The 17407-nt window shown below is 36.4% G+C and overlaps 2 protein-coding genes and 1 long non-coding RNA gene across 6 annotated transcripts; all 3 read left to right on the top strand.

Annotated features, from left to right (window-relative positions):
* The first annotated feature begins 207 nt into the window (after window positions 1–207).
* On the top strand, window positions 208–1034 carry LOC138348319 (uncharacterized). Its single transcript, XR_011220823.1, has 2 exons — window positions 208–347; window positions 859–1034. It is a non-coding gene; the product is annotated as an uncharacterized lncRNA (long non-coding RNA).
* A 1411-nt stretch (window positions 1035–2445) lies between these two features.
* On the top strand, window positions 2446–15637 carry LOC101244480 (uncharacterized protein). Of its 4 annotated transcripts, none has more exons than XM_069297250.1 (10): window positions 2446–7275; window positions 8884–9073; window positions 9146–9296; window positions 9388–9478; window positions 9701–9775; window positions 13239–13314; window positions 13777–14047; window positions 14134–14176; window positions 14273–14376; window positions 14943–15637. In XM_069297250.1, the coding sequence occupies exons 1-10, from the start codon at window positions 2895–2897 to the stop codon at window positions 15414–15416; spliced, it is 5856 nt and encodes a 1951-aa protein (XP_069153351.1). In that variant the 5' UTR covers window positions 2446–2894; the 3' UTR covers window positions 15417–15637. The 4 variants fall into 4 exon arrangements, with proteins under 4 accessions (XP_069153351.1, XP_025886546.1, XP_010319713.1 ...); XM_026030761.2 differs by having other exon boundaries at window positions 9388–9508; XM_010321411.4 differs by having other exon boundaries at window positions 2446–7293.
* Window positions 15638–16089: 452 nt separating this feature from the next.
* Window positions 16090–17106, top strand: ORR (NAD(P)H-quinone oxidoreductase subunit M, chloroplastic). Its single transcript, XM_004237313.5, has 2 exons — window positions 16090–16652; window positions 16764–17106. Exons 1-2 carry the CDS (start codon window positions 16200–16202, stop codon window positions 16944–16946), a joined length of 636 nt encoding a protein of 211 aa, XP_004237361.1. The 5' UTR covers window positions 16090–16199; the 3' UTR covers window positions 16947–17106.
* The last annotated feature ends 301 nt before the right edge of the window (window positions 17107–17407 follow it).

Raw genomic sequence — 17407 nt, 5'->3', positions numbered from 1 at the left:
TATTAATGAGATGCATTTCGACTTCACTTTCTGTTTTGGGCACTACTTTTACCTTCCACCTTATTTTTATTTTATTTTTGAAGATTTCATATATTTATTTATTTCAAAGTAAATTTGAAATTTTTTGGTGATTTAAGGGCAGAATAGTAAATTCCTAACTATAAATGTAGAAGCATCTTCAATATATTTTCAAGTTGGAAACCGTCTCTTTCATTCTTGGAGCTTCCAGAGTTCTTCGATTGGCGGAAATACATAGTCTATAAACGTACATTTCATTTTCCAAGAGAAGAGGGGAGTACTATGTCAATTCTCCTCAACTAAATTTAAAGAATTTCTTGCAATTTAAGGTATATTTCTTCTCAATTTCCGTTCAAATTTTCTTAGTTGAGGTTGTAGATTGGAATTTTGGGTTGAGAAAATTTGAAACTGAATTTTTGGTTTAAGGAGAAATAGGTTTTTCCTTGCTATTTTTCTTAGTTATTATTGATGTTGTTTTGCTAGCAGGCAAACAAAGATTTCTTCTTAAGTTATTGTAATCTCTTTAGATTTCAAGATACTCTTTTAATTCTCTTTATTTCCGCAGAGAGACCATTGACTTGCCTTTTTTTGTAATGTTCTTATATTCTAGATAATACTTTTTCAGTTCATTCAACTTCTTCTTATTTGAGTGATCTACCCAAAATAAACTTCTTAGTTTGTTGATGATTGTTTCATAATAGTAAGATTGGATTAAATAGTTCTGATAAAAGAATTAGACAATTTCAAATTATAATTCTTTCTTAAAAAAGTTGAACAAGAAAAATATGGCACTTTTCTTAATTGGTATATGTAGTTATCTTTTTTTTTTTTTTAATACAGCAGGTGATGCTTATTTATTATGAATTTTGGAGAGCAAAGAAGTTTGAATGATCATATATTGTGATGTGGTTTGTTAACTGATGAAAACATTACGAACTTTTTTTCACTCATTACATAGTAATGAAAAATGCTATTTAATATCATATAAATTTATCGAAATGACTAGTTTACAAATATATGTGTATTTTTTTTTTGACAAACACGTCCTTAAGAATTATCAGTGGATCAAAGTTTAGAATCGTTTTCTGTTCTTCTTCACTTATTTAAAGTATAGAAAGATTAAAGTCGAATGGATGTTTGTTATTGAATTTTGGGTTCTCAAAAAGCGCAAACAACCTTTGTTTAACAATATATTTCTCCTTGACATAGGAGCGTTATACGTAGGTTATCACCATTGACCTACCATACAAAGAGAGTGTTGTTCAAAAACATTCCAAAGTTATGTCTTAAACATAAATTTCATCATTCATTATCCTTGTGAAGGATAAACATCATGGAAATAAGCAAAATACATATAACAGTTAATCTACGGTTAAAAATCAATAACTATCCAATCATACTTTGCATTTGACTGAAAACTTCCACTACAACCTATGAATCAAGTTCTAATCTCACTTCTCTCATTGAGAAAGCAAATGAAAAAGTTAGGCCTTTCATTTTTTATTGTTCTGTCAAATATATTGTCGTCTCTTGACCTTTGAGAATTATATTGTCGTCTCTTGACCTTTGAGAATTAGTATGTTATCTAAATAACAAAATCTCAACATATAATTGTAAAGCCAAGCAATAAGCTTGAATTTATGCATTTATAGCGAGGAATTTCAAAAGTAAAATCACCAAAATAAATAAATAAATACATAATAGATATTTCATAACTAAATCAAACAGTTCATTAGTACATTTTACAAACAGTAATAGACATTTCATAACACTTTTCAAAAAATTAGTCATACTTGGTGAGTAAGCATAACAATAGCAAGGCCATGGAAACACAAAGTGAACTAGATTGAAATAGCAAGAAACATATAAGCAATAACCGGAGGATTTTAGGGGAAAAAATCATGTTTTAATTTAACTTTCAAATTTCATCAACTGATTTTTCTTAAAGCTCATACGAAAATTGAGGAGAAAACATATAGAGAAGAAAACCCAGAGAATGAATCTAAAATAACTGAAGAGGAAGAGAAAGAGACAAAAAATAATTACCTCAATATTGTGCAGTACTTGAAGAAGCTTGAAGAGGAAAAGTTACGAAATCAAAATATTGAATTTTATATTATAGACGAGAGATATTTGATGAAGATCCCTGGAAGCACCCATCAATGCCATGCACAATAAAATTGCTAGCCACACAACATGTGGAATAAGATGGAAGTAGGGTGAAAGAATGACAACAAACTGAAATAATTAGAATATCTTCGACCAACAAAAAATTTTACCCCGAGCTGACATGTTGAAACTGTCTCTTCTATATAACTAAAAAAAATATCGCATATAATTTAAATTCCTTGTAATTTCTTTCATTTAAAATATAATCTTTATTCAAATCATCATCATAATCTATTGAACACTAAAATTTAATAATTACCTATTCACACATTACACATGTCTATGTTTCAATTTTTGAGAAAAATACATCTACTATAAAATTGAAAGTGCTATTTTAGGCTCACGATTATAATAAAAATAAAAAAAATGAAAAATACACAATAAGAAGTCATAGAGTTTTAATTATATTTAAAATTATCAACTACCTAATTTATATAACAGTATCATATATTATTTATAATAACACATAAAAAAATATGCGCCATGATTACCCCCATTTGGTTAAAAAGAAAAGAGAATTCCCACTTGGGCGGGAAAGCAAAGAATATCCCAGTTTAGACAAGGTAAATCTAATGTCAAACTGATTAATTTTTGTGGTTCTCAACTTCTCATGCGACCAAACGTTTGTCAAAAATTTAAACAAAGGCTGCTGTCGCCGTCGCCGTTGCCGCCGGTCCCTTCGTCTCCGGTTAGACCCCACGGTCTCCATGGATCTTCCTCCATATCACCACCAGCACCACCGTCACCATCACCACAGGTACGTTCAACCTCCTCCAAACTTTTCCCATAACCCTAATTTCTTCCACCACCTTCCTCCGCCGCCGCAGCCGCCACAGCAACGGCTTCCACCTCCACCACCACTACTATCCAATCTCCCTCCACCACCACCTCAGCGTCACATCTCTCACCCCCCTCTTCCTCCTTCCCCATCCCTTCCCTTGCACCACAAATCCCAGTTCTCCTTCCCTTCTCGTCATTCAGAAAACCCTCGATACGATTATCACCAAAATCGCTCTCCCCCTAGGGTTTCCTCTAATATAACCCTAAATCAACCTCCGTACCAGCTCCCTCACCCCCATCCCTCAAGTTTTCATTATAACGACCATTACCATAAGCCCCCTCCTCCTCCTCCACCGAGGTTTATTGTGACTGATTTTACCTCAAGTGGGTTGAGAGAGAATCGTGCTAGCTCTGTAAACGACAGTCAAGAGCCTCTTAGGATTAGGAGAGATGTGAATAGCAAGTATGATGATGATGAAAGGTACCGTCTTGAGAGGCGTAGAATGGAGATTGATATAAAACCATGGAGGGATTTTAGAAAGAGTCCGGGGAATTATGATGTGCGTGTTGATAGATATGAAGGTGAGAGATGGGAATATGGTGATAATGTTGATGAAGTTCTAGTTGGTTCTTCTTCTAGGCGAGTGTCTTCTTTGGATAATGGTAATGATTGCACTGATGTTAGGTTTAGCAATAGGTTAAGAGTGGACAAGGAGGAAATTCATAGGTCTCCACAGAAGAAGCAAGTGCAGAAGAAGAGTGCATTACTCAGGATTCAATGTGGAAAAGCTAACAACAGGAGTAGAAATCAGGACTATGACTTGAGTTCTGGTGCGGTAAGGGGAAAGCAGAAAGATGTGTTTGAGAGGTTGGAGAAAAGGGTTGAGGAAAGAGAGGGAAGCCAGATGGAGCTTGATGTTTCATTTAAATCTAATGCACTTGTGGCAAAGGCCATTATGACCCCGTCAAGCTCCGCCATTGACTCAGACAGAAGTGAAGCACCTCGATGTAAGAAGATTAGAAAAGTGAATTTCTCTGGTTCTCCAACGAAGAGAATAGGAGACGATTCGGGAAAGGGTTATGGTTCAGCAAATGATTCTGGTTTCCGACCGAGTTCTAACCAAGAGTTCAATTGTTTGGCAGATAAAATTACGGTTTCTGCAGTTGGAAGTTCATCTAATTGCACTTTGGATTCTTACAAAGATTCAAGACACTTGGCAGATAAAAGTACAGATTCTATTGATGGACGCACATCTAATGGTACCTTGAATAACAACAAGGAGTCTCAACTTTTGCCTGATGAAGCTACAGTTTCTGTTGCTAGTAGGGCATCTAACAGCACTTCATTGCTGAGTTCCACTGTGACAAATGATTTAACTGGAACCAAAGAAAGCAAGGAATCTGCAGAGAACAAGGTTTTGAATCAGGGTAGTAATCATGTTGAGAAGTTCAGACTACCTTTCTTCATAATTAGAAAGAAGAAAGTGCCTAAGAAGAAAGTCATAAACCCTATCAATGTGAAATTGCCTTCAGATGAAGTAGTTAGCAAACTAGAAAAACCTTTTAAACTGTCTGCTGTTAGTAAAGACGAGTCCTTAGAGCAGTCAAATTCTGATGGGAAGAAAGCTAGTCCAGCTAAAGTCTTGGTTTCTTCAAGCATGGACTCTGAAATTTATGGCGTTGCTGATTATACCAGCAGATCAGTTCAGAGTGTCCCTTCCACGATGAATTTTGAGACATGTATGATTGAAGTACAAAACGAACCTACTAGTTCTGATTTGGATAATACTGGTCATGTTGGAGGACATTCTGAGGATGAGCTCCGAGTGTCTGAAGATGGTCCTATTAAAGAATCTTCTGAGTCCATGGCTTGTGAAGAAAGAAACGGCGATGCTGTCTTGTCAAGCCTAGATGGGAGAGAAATTCACAAAGATGAAGTATCTTCGTCAACTGAAGATACATATATCTCTGCTGATTCTGGGTTGGGGTTTTCTGATGGGAAGAAGAATGCAGTTGCTGTTATAGGATCCTTTGGAGCAGGTTGTGTGGAGCCATCCAGTGACTCCAACGTTGTACCTCTGCTGAATAATATTGAGAACGGACTCCGAGAAAGTTTCTTTAATGCAAATGACAGCTGTTCTAATTCTGATGAGACTGGGAGAACTGCGGTTGACAATGACTTGCAAACTGCAGATTGTTTAAGTAATAGTGATCCAAGGGCCGGTACTTTTGGCGGTAGTTTTGAATCATGTGTTGATGGACTCACATTGTCACCTGAGATGAGACATACTAAAGGATCTATCAATGCAGGGGTTTCTGTTGGAGATGATGTTAGGATTATTGTGGATGATGACTGTTTACCTAAGGTCACCAGGAAGAGGAAGATTATGGATGACGAGTCTGTTATGCCCACTACGAAGATGAGTAAGACAGAGGAAAATGTGGTTAGTTCTTTGCTAGGCCAAGGTAATAATTTCAGTTGTTTTAGAGAAGATCGTGCCTCTGAAGAAGAGGATGGTACAGTTTCTGGTTATGGGACCGACTCACTAAAGGGGGATCACTCATATGGGGGGCCTTCAGAAGTGGAGCTGTCTCTTCAGGATTGTTTTAAAGATGATTCCGAATCGTGTTCTACCAAGAGGGCCAAGAAAAGTGAAGTTTCTTCGCCAGCTAAGGTTAAATCTGCACCCTGTGTTACCACCTATGAGGAACCTTCTAGCAGGCCAATTACAATGCCTATGATCAATGATGTTTCCGTGACGGAGTTAGAATCTCCAAATACATTGACTAATGTAGATGATAGTCCACTAGCTCGTCCATCAGTCAATGTGCTTGAGAGCAGCAGTATTGCCAAGGGTGTATGTCAGGCTGAGCCATTTGAACACTTTTCAGATGACCAGCAAGTCGTTGCTCACAATTCTCAACTGGGAGCAGTGGGACAAGAAACTACAACTTCAGTTGTATCCATTGAGACGCTAAAAATGGCTGATAGAGTAAGCGATGACCAAGGTTCCTCTGTTGGAATAGACCAAAAATTGGCCCCAGAAAGTCATGAAAGCTGTCATTATGTGCTTGATAGGGATGACATGCCTTTATTGGCAGATAATCTCTCTTTATTTGCGAACAAAGTAAGCGTCAAAAGTATGGAATCGGTGCCAGATATGTCACCGCTGCTGTCATTTCCTGACTTAACTAATTGCTCAGTCTCTGAGGAACCTATTGATAAGTCATCAGTATCCAGTGAAATTGTTATTGAAAAAGCCCTAAGAGTTGATGAAAATTCTAGAACAGCTTATGACAATATTTCTTCTTCAGTGAAGACATCGTCAGATGCTTTTGAGTTTGATAGAAGTTCAGATCATAAAGTTGGTGGCAATCCTGTGGTTAACATCAATACTGTGGCATTATCATCACAGAACACAGTAAAGTCCTCCAAGAATGTGAGTTCACAAGGTTGGAAACCAAATCTAGGTGCAAACCAGCAAATTCCTGCTGGCTCTAGGGTTTTATCTGTTCGCCCATCAAGTTTTATCACTCCAAGGAATGTGCCTGTTCCGAAGAAGCCACTGACATGGCATAGAACTGGTAATAGCTTTTCGTCTGTTGTTGGACGAGGTTCCCAAATGAACTCCCTACCTCCACAAAGCCATTTATCTAAGGACACTGCAAAAGTCGGCTCTTACATTCGCAAGGGTAACAGTCTTGTCAGAAATCCTTCTCCTGTTGGTTCCCTTCCCAAAGGATACCATGCTTCAAGTTCTTCAACTTACCGGTTGAACTCTTCTGGTGTGAATGACCTTAGGAGAAAATGTGAGAACAGGGCTGAGATAACTGGTTCACCTAGCTGCAGGGGAACTCCAGAAGTAAATGCTCCTTCAGAGAGACCCAAAACCCCGACACAGAGCGAATCATTTAGTTGCGTTACATTGATGTCTACGTCTTCACCAGTGGTAGATCATCCTGGAAATGGTGATATTGCTACAAACTCAGATCCTATGGAAGTAACTGACAATATCTTGGCGCTGAAGCCTTCTGAGCTTCCTTCAACATCTTCTGCAGTTCTTGAATGTCAAATTGGTCTGGGAGGTGATTCTGGAAGCCAGAATACATTAGATGAAGGCAGTTCCAGAAAGGTGATAGTTTATGTGAAGCAAAGATCGAATCAGTTAGTTGCAGCTTCAGATAAGACCCAGACATCATCCGATGGCTACTATAAGAGGAGAAAGAATCAACTGATTCGTGCATCTGGCAATAATCAGATGAAGCAAAGAGTTGCCACGACAAAAAATATAGTTCCTTTCCAAAGAGGTATGAAAAGGCTGAATGGTAAGAATATATTTTTACAACTCATAATATTTGACGCTGTTGGTATTTGCATGATCTAACTTCTGCTTCATCTGATTGCTTTTGCTCAACATCCATGTTATAGACCTTTTGTTGATTAAATCATAATTAAGCCTATGCAGTATATCAATTATAGCCTTGTTAGATTTTCAAAGAATTTGAATTGAAAAACAGGATTCCGAGGTAAGAGTAAGTTACTAAACAAACCATGATAAAGTCCAAGCAACGTTCGTGAATTCAATCATGTGTAGTTGATGTTTTTGTATCGGAATGCAATAGACCTGGATAGAGTGATTATTTATATAAAGAAGTCATATAGCTGAAAGTCAAGTTGATTGATTGATCTGTTTTTGTCAGTTTGAAAAATTTGATATCATGCTTTTGTGTGTGTGTGTGTGTGTATATATATATTTTTTATTTATTTATTTATTTATTTTGATCAAGGATTTGTTCTCCTTTATTTCACTTCCAAGTGTCTTTTTGCTGCATTTCTATCTACACATGGAAACAAAATCCAGCTTTACTTGGTAAAAGATAGTCCACTAATATATGGTTCTACAAGGACATTTCCTAGTGACAGCTGAAAAATTTATTAGTCCCCGTGCTCAAAAGTTTTGTTGTGCATACTGTGGAGAGACCTATGACAGGATCTAGCTGTTTCACATGGGTGGAAGAGAGTGTAGTGTGAAATTCCCAACAGCTTAATGGAACATTATTTTTTGGGTTAGGTTGTATTTTTTGCAAAACATTGGACTTCACAAGTTAATGAAGAAAGAGTCAATTGCAATGAGACGACAATCATAGGTTCTACATGGTCTTCAATTTAGGGTTTGTATATGGGTACTTGAAAATGTTTAAAATCATTTTATCCCCTGTTTGGTAGGACTTCTATTTCCAGTATAAGCAATATTAGAATTATTTATGCCATAGTTTATTCTGTACTGGATTTGGCATGAAAGTTAGTACCGGGATTAGCAATTTTTGGATAGAGTACCTGATACATCATTCTTTTTTCTTATTTACTATAGAAGTTGAGGTTAACTGCAAACAAATCTTTACCCAACTTAACCAAACATATGTTTACGTGTATATTCCATTCTTTCAATGAGATGAACCAACCATTTCCCAATAATTAAGTATATGCACTTCAAGGATTTATTAGTTCCAGCGTTACAAAATCATGCATTATAATCCTGGCAGAATTTTGTCTACGGTCTAACAGCCTGTTAGGGGATAGAATTGGCAGAACTGATGATTGGAATTAGTATTACCTATTCTAGTTAGAGAGTAGACCAACATACCCAGTGTAATTCCACTCGTGTGGTCTGAGTAGGGTAGGTTGTACGTTGACCTTATCCCTACCTTTATGGGGCCAGAGAGGCTTGTTTCTGATAGACCCAGGCACAATTTTTGTCAGAGAGTGTTTAATTAAACCATAATTACTTCACGACGGGTTACTGCTTTTTTATTCAAATATTATATACTTGTTTTCTCTAGAACACCATCTTTTTTTAAAGTTAATGCCAATATCATCACGAATCAGACAACGTTTAACTTAAGTACTTTTTGCAGGTTTAGCCAAGACCTCTAAATTGTCAAAGTTCTCATTGGTCTGGAAATTAGGTGACACTCAATCATCAAGGAAATATGGCGGCACTGTAGAGTATGAGAAACTTTGGCCTTTCTTATTTCCATGGAAAAGAGCTAGCTATCGGAGGAATTTCCTCAGTTCCTCTCCAAGTGACAATTCCTCTATTATCAGGTGACGAATCATTTCAGGCTCGTTCATTTCTTTTGGTGCCAAACATTATTCCTCAAGTATGTTTTCTTTTAGACGGAAGTTACTGCTCTCAAAAAAGCGGGAGACAATCTACACAAGGTCAATTCATGGACTCTCTTTACGAAGATCTAAGGTGTTAAGTGTCTCTGGCTCTAGTCTAAAGTGGTCAAAATCTATTGAGCAAAGGTCAAAGAAGGCTGCTGAGGTTTGTCCAGCTGCACTCAGGTTTATTTTGGGGTTGTAAAATTTGTGTGTAGATGCAGGAATTGAGTTGTTAAGTGGATGCTTTTTTGCAGGAAGCTGCACTGGCAGTTGCTGCTGTTGACAAAAGGAGAAGGGGACAATATGGTTCTAATGCTGACTCAATGAATGGAAATAATGTTTCTCGTAAGTTTTATAGTGTAAAGCTGCTCCCAGGTAGGCCAGTTCTCTACCCTGGTGTGGCATATTCATTTTTTTCCAAGTTTCGCAAAAAAATTGTACAATATGTCAATGTATCAGCTTTGTCCTTAAATAATTACCACAAAAGCTATGTCCTTTATATGTACATTTCCAAATGTTGTACTCTCTTTTAATTGAGCACTATGATGGTCTTCTAACTTTATACAGGAGAAAGGATATTCCGCATTGGTTGTGAGCGGTATAAGATGGACTCTTCTGGGAAGACACTACACAGAATTTCAGGTGGTCTGCTCCTTTTTTGCTGATTCCTTTTTTTTTCCTCCTTCCACCTTAAAAGTTTTTTTATTTTAACCTTTTCATTATGATGTTTATTTGCCACTTTTGCCTTAAAAAGTGTTTGCTATGAGAATGTAAGTTCCTTTAAGTTATCTTTTGTGTTTAGAACCTGCAATATCATTTTAGAGAATGCTTTGATTTTGTTTGTGATAGTCAAAGCAATGAGCATGACTTGATTTTGACTTATGGAGCTGAAATCTCACCGTTCATATTTATGTGGGAACTTTAATACCTTCCTAAGTTCCTGCATTTTGTGGCTCTGTTAATTGATTCTCTCTTCAAATGTTGGTTGGATCGCATGGTCTTAGTGGATCATTGTACTGTAGTTGGCCATCTCCACTCTATCTCACAGGACTTGACTGAGAACGCACCATTTTTGCTTCATTTTCAACCATAGATCAGGACTTTTGTCCAGTTTTTTCATTTCCTTGTTTCTGCACATGAATTGCACCTGCTGATTTCCCAGTAAGAGAGGGTACTTCTGAAATTAATTCTTCATCAATTGTCCAGTCTGCACTCTACAGTCAGTTGCATAGTTTATAGGTCTTGAACTTTAGTGTTAGGGGCTCCACTTCACTCTATTTGTCTTGCCACACTGAAAGAAAACTGAGTTAGCTTTCTTTGCCTCAGGGCTCCCTTCTATATTTCCAAAGTGCAATCCCTTATGAAGTTATTGGTGGACCAAAATTCCTCCATTTCTTACCTAGTTTTGATGACCTCCTTTGACAAGTCTTCCTGATCATTCTCTGAATTCAGCTGCCATTGAAGATGTTGGCTGGCTCATTTACTGGAAATAGCTGAGGCTTACGAGTAAAGGAAAAAAAAAGGGGGTGTTCTTATAAGTGCAACTGACACTCTAGAGCTGCTTGCAGGACTAAATCGTGGCTCTCCTTGTTGTATTTCGAGGAAGTATTGAGAGGATTGAATTTGGTTAGACAATGTGTGGTTGGTGGTAGACAAAGGAATTCTAGGTATTTTGAGAGCATCGAGAACAGCATGCAACAGATTAAGCTTAATTGAATCTTGCTACTGTGTTTTTGGTGTAATTAGTTACTTTTAAATGATCCTGTCTCTATCATTGATGTCTTAGACTCATTATAGACATAGGATCATAGAATCATAGATGTAGGTACTAGGTAGTACTTAGTAAATATGGGGCTGCTACTACTAGTAAGATTCGGATTCTAACATATATAGACAAAGTTACCTGTTTCAAAAAAACAATAAAAAATGTCTGGTTGGTGGCAGATCAGTACAAGTGTCGGTACTGCTAGGCGTAACAGCTTTCTTGATCAATCACTTTGCCCCTCATGTTTATTTGAAGGGAATATTTTCCTCTTATGATATTTTTTGTTTGCACGTTTTTCACTCCCATACCCCATACCACCTGAAATCCGTTCACGGCTTATCAAATTTCTTCACTGCACTGACACACTTGGAATGTGGGGTCATAGTATATTATTAATCAAAGTCTTTATCAAAAAAAAAAAGTATATTATTAATCAAAGTGATCCCTCCCATGGAAAGATATTGCACTTTCATGTAGATAGACTCCTCTTACACTTCACAATCACCCCTGCAAAATTGACGCTGATCCAGTTGTCAATATGTCATGGCAAACTAGGGTAGGCAGTGGAGAAGTATTTTACCTTTTAGCCGAATATGTTGATCAATATCTGTATATTCCCTACAGGGAGCTAACTTTTCTTAGATAACCAATAAAAAGAAGTAGAAAAACAAACTGTTCTTAGATAAGTTGCATGCAGCCAAGAAGCAGCCTCAAAAACGATTCGCAACACCTTTAGCTGCTTTGCTTGTGCTTCATTACCACATAATATGTGACCATTGAATGGTTAGTTTCAGCAGGGCAATGCCAAAGTTCCATTGCTAATAGAAATGTGAAGGGAGACGAGAGTCTTTGTTTTAAGCCTCTTTGGATTGGAAAATAACTATGGGTTTGATTTAAAAATATTGAGAGAGTTTAACAATGTAAATGCATAATTGATCGACATGACTCATTTCTCCCTAAAACCATCTTTTCTGATAACTAAATAGCACAAAGGACAGTTGGCATAGTCATGTGCTTCTTAGTATCCAGAGTACATAAGATTGCAGGTTTCAGTTTTTTACAGACTCTGTTATGCATCTCTTGCAAGCCCTTTAGTTTCATTGTGCGCTTCAAAAGTGACACTAAATAATGTTTGGTTACTTGATTCAAGAATTTATATACTGGAACTTCAATATTAGTGGATAACGTCCAACCTTACTGCATTTGCTTTTGCTATAGAAGTCTAATTTCTTTGTGCCATCACCACCCTTATAGAGAATCTGTGAAGTTTCATTTTTGATTAGTAGGATCCGCGGAGTTCCATTCTTGATTGGTAGGATCTGTGAAGTTCCTTTGTTTCACTACAGATATGCCCCTGCAATGTAGTTTATTTGGAGAAGACCGAGAAGTACATGCTACAAAGTAGATATTCATGTTCCGGAGATAGTTGTTGAAGAACTTAAAAAAGTTGCTAAAATGCATCTATTTAGTCACGGCTTGTACTTGGATATTAGTCTACTAGAGAACCTGGTTTCTTTTGGCAAACTCTGATAGTTCTGAAACCAAATCCAGTTTAATAGTGCAAATTTTCTTAAAGGTTCTAGAGTACTTTTTAAACGTTAGTTAGTACCTTAGATAAGGCCAACTTGGACACAGATCTCAATAGTAAGATCCTTTTTCTTATTGTAAAAACAGTAAGGTTTTTTTAAAGAGGAAATGTGTTATTCTTATTTTTTCAATGATATTTTTTTTATCAGAGCTCAACTTCTTTCAATGAGAAAAATTCTCAATTGAATGCTTTCATGGATGGAGCAGGTACTCCTCTTTCGGTGGAGACACTGAAAGGGTTGCTGACTCTTTGATAGAACCAAGTCTTTAAGGTCCTTCTTCTAATATGGTCATGGAAGTCAACATTTCGAGAAGTTTCTTTATCAAAGTAAAAATGTTATAATTATGAGAAGTTTATTGTATGAGTATTGCATGTTTATTGGAACTTAGTTGCAAATTGATTCTTAGCATTTTTCACTTGTGTGGGGAGATTGGTAAGAGCTGTTTCTTAATGCCCTTGCTTTCTATTTTGAATTGACATATTCCCTTTTATTTGTTAATTTTTTTGGGTTTTGGAGCTTGAGTAAGTACTTTCCATTTTATCTTGATCAATCATTCTTTGAAATCAGGCAGACTTGAGCTCAAACATACTAGCTTTGTCTTGTTCTTTATATCTTGTGGAGGTGGGGGTGGAGTGCCTCTTTTCTTTTATTTCTAAGAGTGGTTTTTGTAAAGTTTGTGATTTATTTCTTGCAACTGTCACTTGACATTATTTGCTGCTTGACTTTGTAATTCTCCATGTTTTATGGACAGATGAGGAACCATCGGTGTCAGTTCCAGAGGCAAAAAAATCTTACGTCCCGAAAAGATTATTGATTGGGAACGATGAGTACGTATAATACATTTGTTTTCAGTTCATTATCAATGATGTACCTAGTACTGGTTACAAAGTCCCTGAACTTTCAGGAAGCGTGAGCAGTCCATAGTTGTTGGTACTTAAGTTGTTGCTTATATCTCAAATCTTTTCTATTGGATTTCATATAGTATTGAAAAATAGTACTGCATTCCAAAAAGGTGTCCAATATGAATGAACTAAAAAAAGTACTGTCTTGCTTCCAAGAGATGAATTCTTGGTACTTAAGTTGTTGCTTATTTTTTAATCTTTTTTATTGGATATTATAGTCTTGAAAAAATAGTAGGTATTCCAAAAAGGCGGTCAATATGAAAGAGCTAAAAAAAGTACTGTCTTGCTTCCAAGAGATGAAATAAGATAAATATAATTAATTCCCCTGAATAAAACTTTGCCTTATAAAAAGAATAATATAATATAAAAGCTTGTAACTGTTTGTAGGTATGTACGGGTTGGCAATGGTAATAAGCTGGTTAGAAATCCAAAGAGACGAGTCCGCATCTTAGCAAGTGAGAAAGTACGCTGGAGTTTGCACACTGCTAGAATTCGGTTGGCAAGAAAGAAACAGTATTGCCAGTTTTTTACAAGGTTTGGCAAGTGTAACAAGGATAGTGGAAAATGTCCTTACATTCATGACCCATCTAAAATCGCCGTCTGCTCTAAATTTCTGAATGGTTCTTGCTCTGATACTAACTGTAAATTGACTCACGAGGTATTTTACTTCTTAAACCCTATAAATGATGTAGCTGCAGCATGATCAGTTTTTGCCTTTTTACTTGTTTTCACCTTGTGTCTTAGGTTATTCCCGAAAGAATGCAAGACTGCTCCTATTTTCTGCAAGGTGGGTGTTTTTATATCTGAAGGTGTTACCATTAGTATATTTTGATTCAATTCAACCAAGAGGATGTTAGAGCACTCACTTGAATCTTTTCGGCAGGAATATGCTCAAATGAGAATTGTCCATATAGACATGTAAATGTGAATCCAAATGCTTCCATCTGTGAAGGTTTTCTCAGGGGTTATTGTGCTGATGGCAATGAGGTATTTTTTGTTTGTTTTCTGCTTCCAGATTAATCAATACCAACTATATGATACTCAATGGATTGAAATTCCAATTAGATAAGCTCTTTAATAGCTCACAGCTAATTTATGCCAGATGGTGCCAAGTAGAAATAGTTTTTAGCTGTGTTTGGATGATCGGCAAAGAAGGTCTTCTGAAGTTAGTTTATCACCCAGTTTTATGTTTGGTTAGTTTATCACACAGTTTTATGTTTGGTTGATTCCTGGTTCCTGGACAAGCTTGTCCCTATCCCAAACTTGTTATAACTGATGAGGCTAGTCTCCACACTTCCCCATGAATGAAGTAGTGGGGACCCTTACCTCTTCTTGTTTGCCATTTTTTGTTTTTGGAATGACTTCCTTGATATAGCTATATTTTCAACCGGTGATTTTGCCAAGTATTTTTACCTATTATGTCACCTCTTTCTCTGAATGCAACTATTTCAGTATTATTTTAATATGTTCTTTACAATAGATGTAGATCATCACAAACACACAACACTCTAATCTTGAAACTTGTGAAATGGGTCATATTTCTAAACATGCAGTGTCAGAAGAAACACACCTATGTCTGCCCCGTTTTTGAAGCAACTGGCAACTGTCCCAAAGGTTCAAACTGCAAGCTTCACCATCCGAAGAACAGAAGGAAGGGAGCGAAAAGGAAAGCTTTGAGCGAGTTAAAGAATGGTCGAGGTCGTTACTTTGGCTCTCCGCACATTCATATTTCTGAGTGCATAACAGCTGGATCAGAGAAGCCTTCTGTCAAGGGGAATAATGACATATTCCTTGAAGGGAAGTTTGTCGATTTTATTAGCCTAGATGGTAGTGACGAAGAGGAACAGACTATTGATCAGAGAAGCGAGGAAAAGCCACTTTGCGAGAGTGGTCCAGCAGAGATGCAACTGGATGATCTCGATGAGCTTATTAAGCCCGTGCGTCTGATAAATAGGAATAGGTCTGTAGGTTCATCTCCCTATATAGATAGCCCAAGTGATATGACCACAAGCTATGTATCAGAGTAGCCTCACCATTGTAAATGAGGTTGTGTAATTAGGTTTATGTAGTGTTCTGCTAGTGCAGAGCAATTTTTTTTCTTTTTATTGTTAGGCTTTTAGTTAATTACTTAGGTATAGGTCTTAGGATTAGGCATATTTTTTGTTTCGCAAAATCTGTTGTGTGAGATAGAACAAGAAAACTGTTGTTATAGTGAGAGAATTAAAGGAAATGAAAATCTTATCCCCTATGTACAAGTCTTTATTGGAAGCTGTTTGACTTTTGTTCTTTAACAATTTTCAAGTCAATCTGAACTCTCTTATTGAGTCTTTATCACAGGTGATAATGAACCTGTAGATTCAATCAGCTGGTGTTATGTTTATTTTACTTTTGACAGGTAAGCATTCTTTTTTTGTAGTGATGAATACACGGATAAAAAAGATTGTTTTTAATAGATCCACCACCATACGAACTTCTGAACTTAAATTTTTTGGTTTTGTCTATATAAGTGAAACGCCCTGCATACTTATCTTTCATGGCTCGGATTCACTAATTAACCAAACCTTTAAACCTGGTTTAACAGGGATAAAAACGAAAGTAATTTAAGTACCTCAAAGTGAGTAATTTGTAATTAACCTTTTATTAAGCACAGCCACAGAACAAAAAAAATATAAGATAATAAAAAGAAGCCATATGTAAGCAAACATTTCCTATCCACACAAAAAGGAGGATATATTAATATCCCAATACCAACATTCAAGAAAAGGCCATAAAAATCACACATAACAAAACACTAGGAGAAAGGGGGAAACATGGCAGCAACTTCAACATACATGGCTTCAACCCATTTCAGCATGTTAAGTTGGAGCACAAAGGGAAAGAATAAACAACTCAAAAGGAGAAACTTCTTCTCAGTTTCAGCACAGCAAGCAGAAGTTGAAGAGTTAAAACTAAAAAAAGAGGAAGAAAAGAAAGAAGAAGAAAAACAAGAAGAGGGGGCAATGAAGAAGCCAAGGCCAGTAGAACCACAAATAAATGTGCAGAGCAAGAACATGACCAGAGAACATGGAGGACAATGGCTCAGTAGTGCTACTAGACATGTTCGAATATATGCAGCTTATATTGATCCCGAAACCTTTGCTTTCGATCAAACACAAATGGATAAACTCACACTCCTTCTTGACCCTACTGATGAATTTGTGTGGACTGATGATACTTGTACCAAAGTCTATTCTTACTTCCAAGAACTTGTTGATCATTATGAGGTAATGAAAACTTCTCTTCATCAATACAAGCTTAATCATGCAATCACTCTTGTACCAAATGGATTAGAAATAGAAATGCTAACTCCAATAACTTTTTATGATCTGGACCAGGGAGCTCCATTGACGGAGTACACGCTTCGCCTGATAGGTTCAGACATAGAGCACTACATAAGAAAACTTCTCTATAATGGAGAAATCCAATACAACATGAATGCAAGAGTTCTTAACTTCAGTATGGGGAAACCAAGAGTTGGGTTCAATTACAATGGACAAATGGAAGATGTAAACCAGTAAATTCAGGTAACAATGTTGACTATATTGAAACAATGAGTAGCAAAAAATGCAGTTGTAACAATGTATAAGAAACTTTCACCTTCTCTGTCTGTTTTGAGAACTTTTCCCAAATGGATTATACACAATACAAATGTTATCTACCTAATCATTGGTGGCAAAAGGGTATTTTATACTGTGGTTTTCATATTCCTAATCATCTAAGCATTGTATCAATACCCCCAATCAAAATTGCAATAGCTTCAAATTTGTTTGAGATTTCCTATATCTACACCACTCCATATATTTAAGCTTACCTCATCTATATTCAACCTACTTTATTATAAAATTATTCGTTTTTTTCCACAAAAATTTTAAAATAATATGTAAAACTTACTAGACTTTAAAACTAACACACTATATTATCTTACATACAAGATTATGTAAGAACAACTATTGATAATGTAAAAAAAAATGAAAATTAT

Source organism: Solanum lycopersicum, chromosome 4 (genome assembly GCF_036512215.1).
Source record: "Solanum lycopersicum chromosome 4, SLM_r2.1".
Lineage (NCBI taxonomy): Eukaryota > Viridiplantae > Streptophyta > Magnoliopsida > Solanales > Solanaceae > Solanum > Solanum lycopersicum.
This window is presented reverse-complemented; position numbering and strand designations above follow the sequence as displayed.

Excerpts from the sequence above, each read along its gene's own strand:
- ORR (XM_004237313.5), top strand. The coding sequence starts at position 16,200 with ATGGCAGCAACTTCAACATACATGGCTTCAACCCATTTCAGCATGTTA. Across the intron at positions 16,653-16,763 it reads AACTTGTTGATCATTATGAG|GGAGCTCCATTGACGGAGTA; the intron begins GTAATGAAAACT and ends GATCTGGACCAG.
- LOC101244480 (XM_026030760.2), top strand. The coding sequence starts at position 2,895 with ATGGATCTTCCTCCATATCACCACCAGCACCACCGTCACCATCACCAC. Across the intron at positions 9,074-9,145 it reads GACAATTCCTCTATTATCAG|ACGGAAGTTACTGCTCTCAA; the intron begins GTGACGAATCAT and ends GTTTTCTTTTAG. Across the intron at positions 14,048-14,133 it reads ACTGTAAATTGACTCACGAG|GTTATTCCCGAAAGAATGCA; the intron begins GTATTTTACTTC and ends CTTGTGTCTTAG.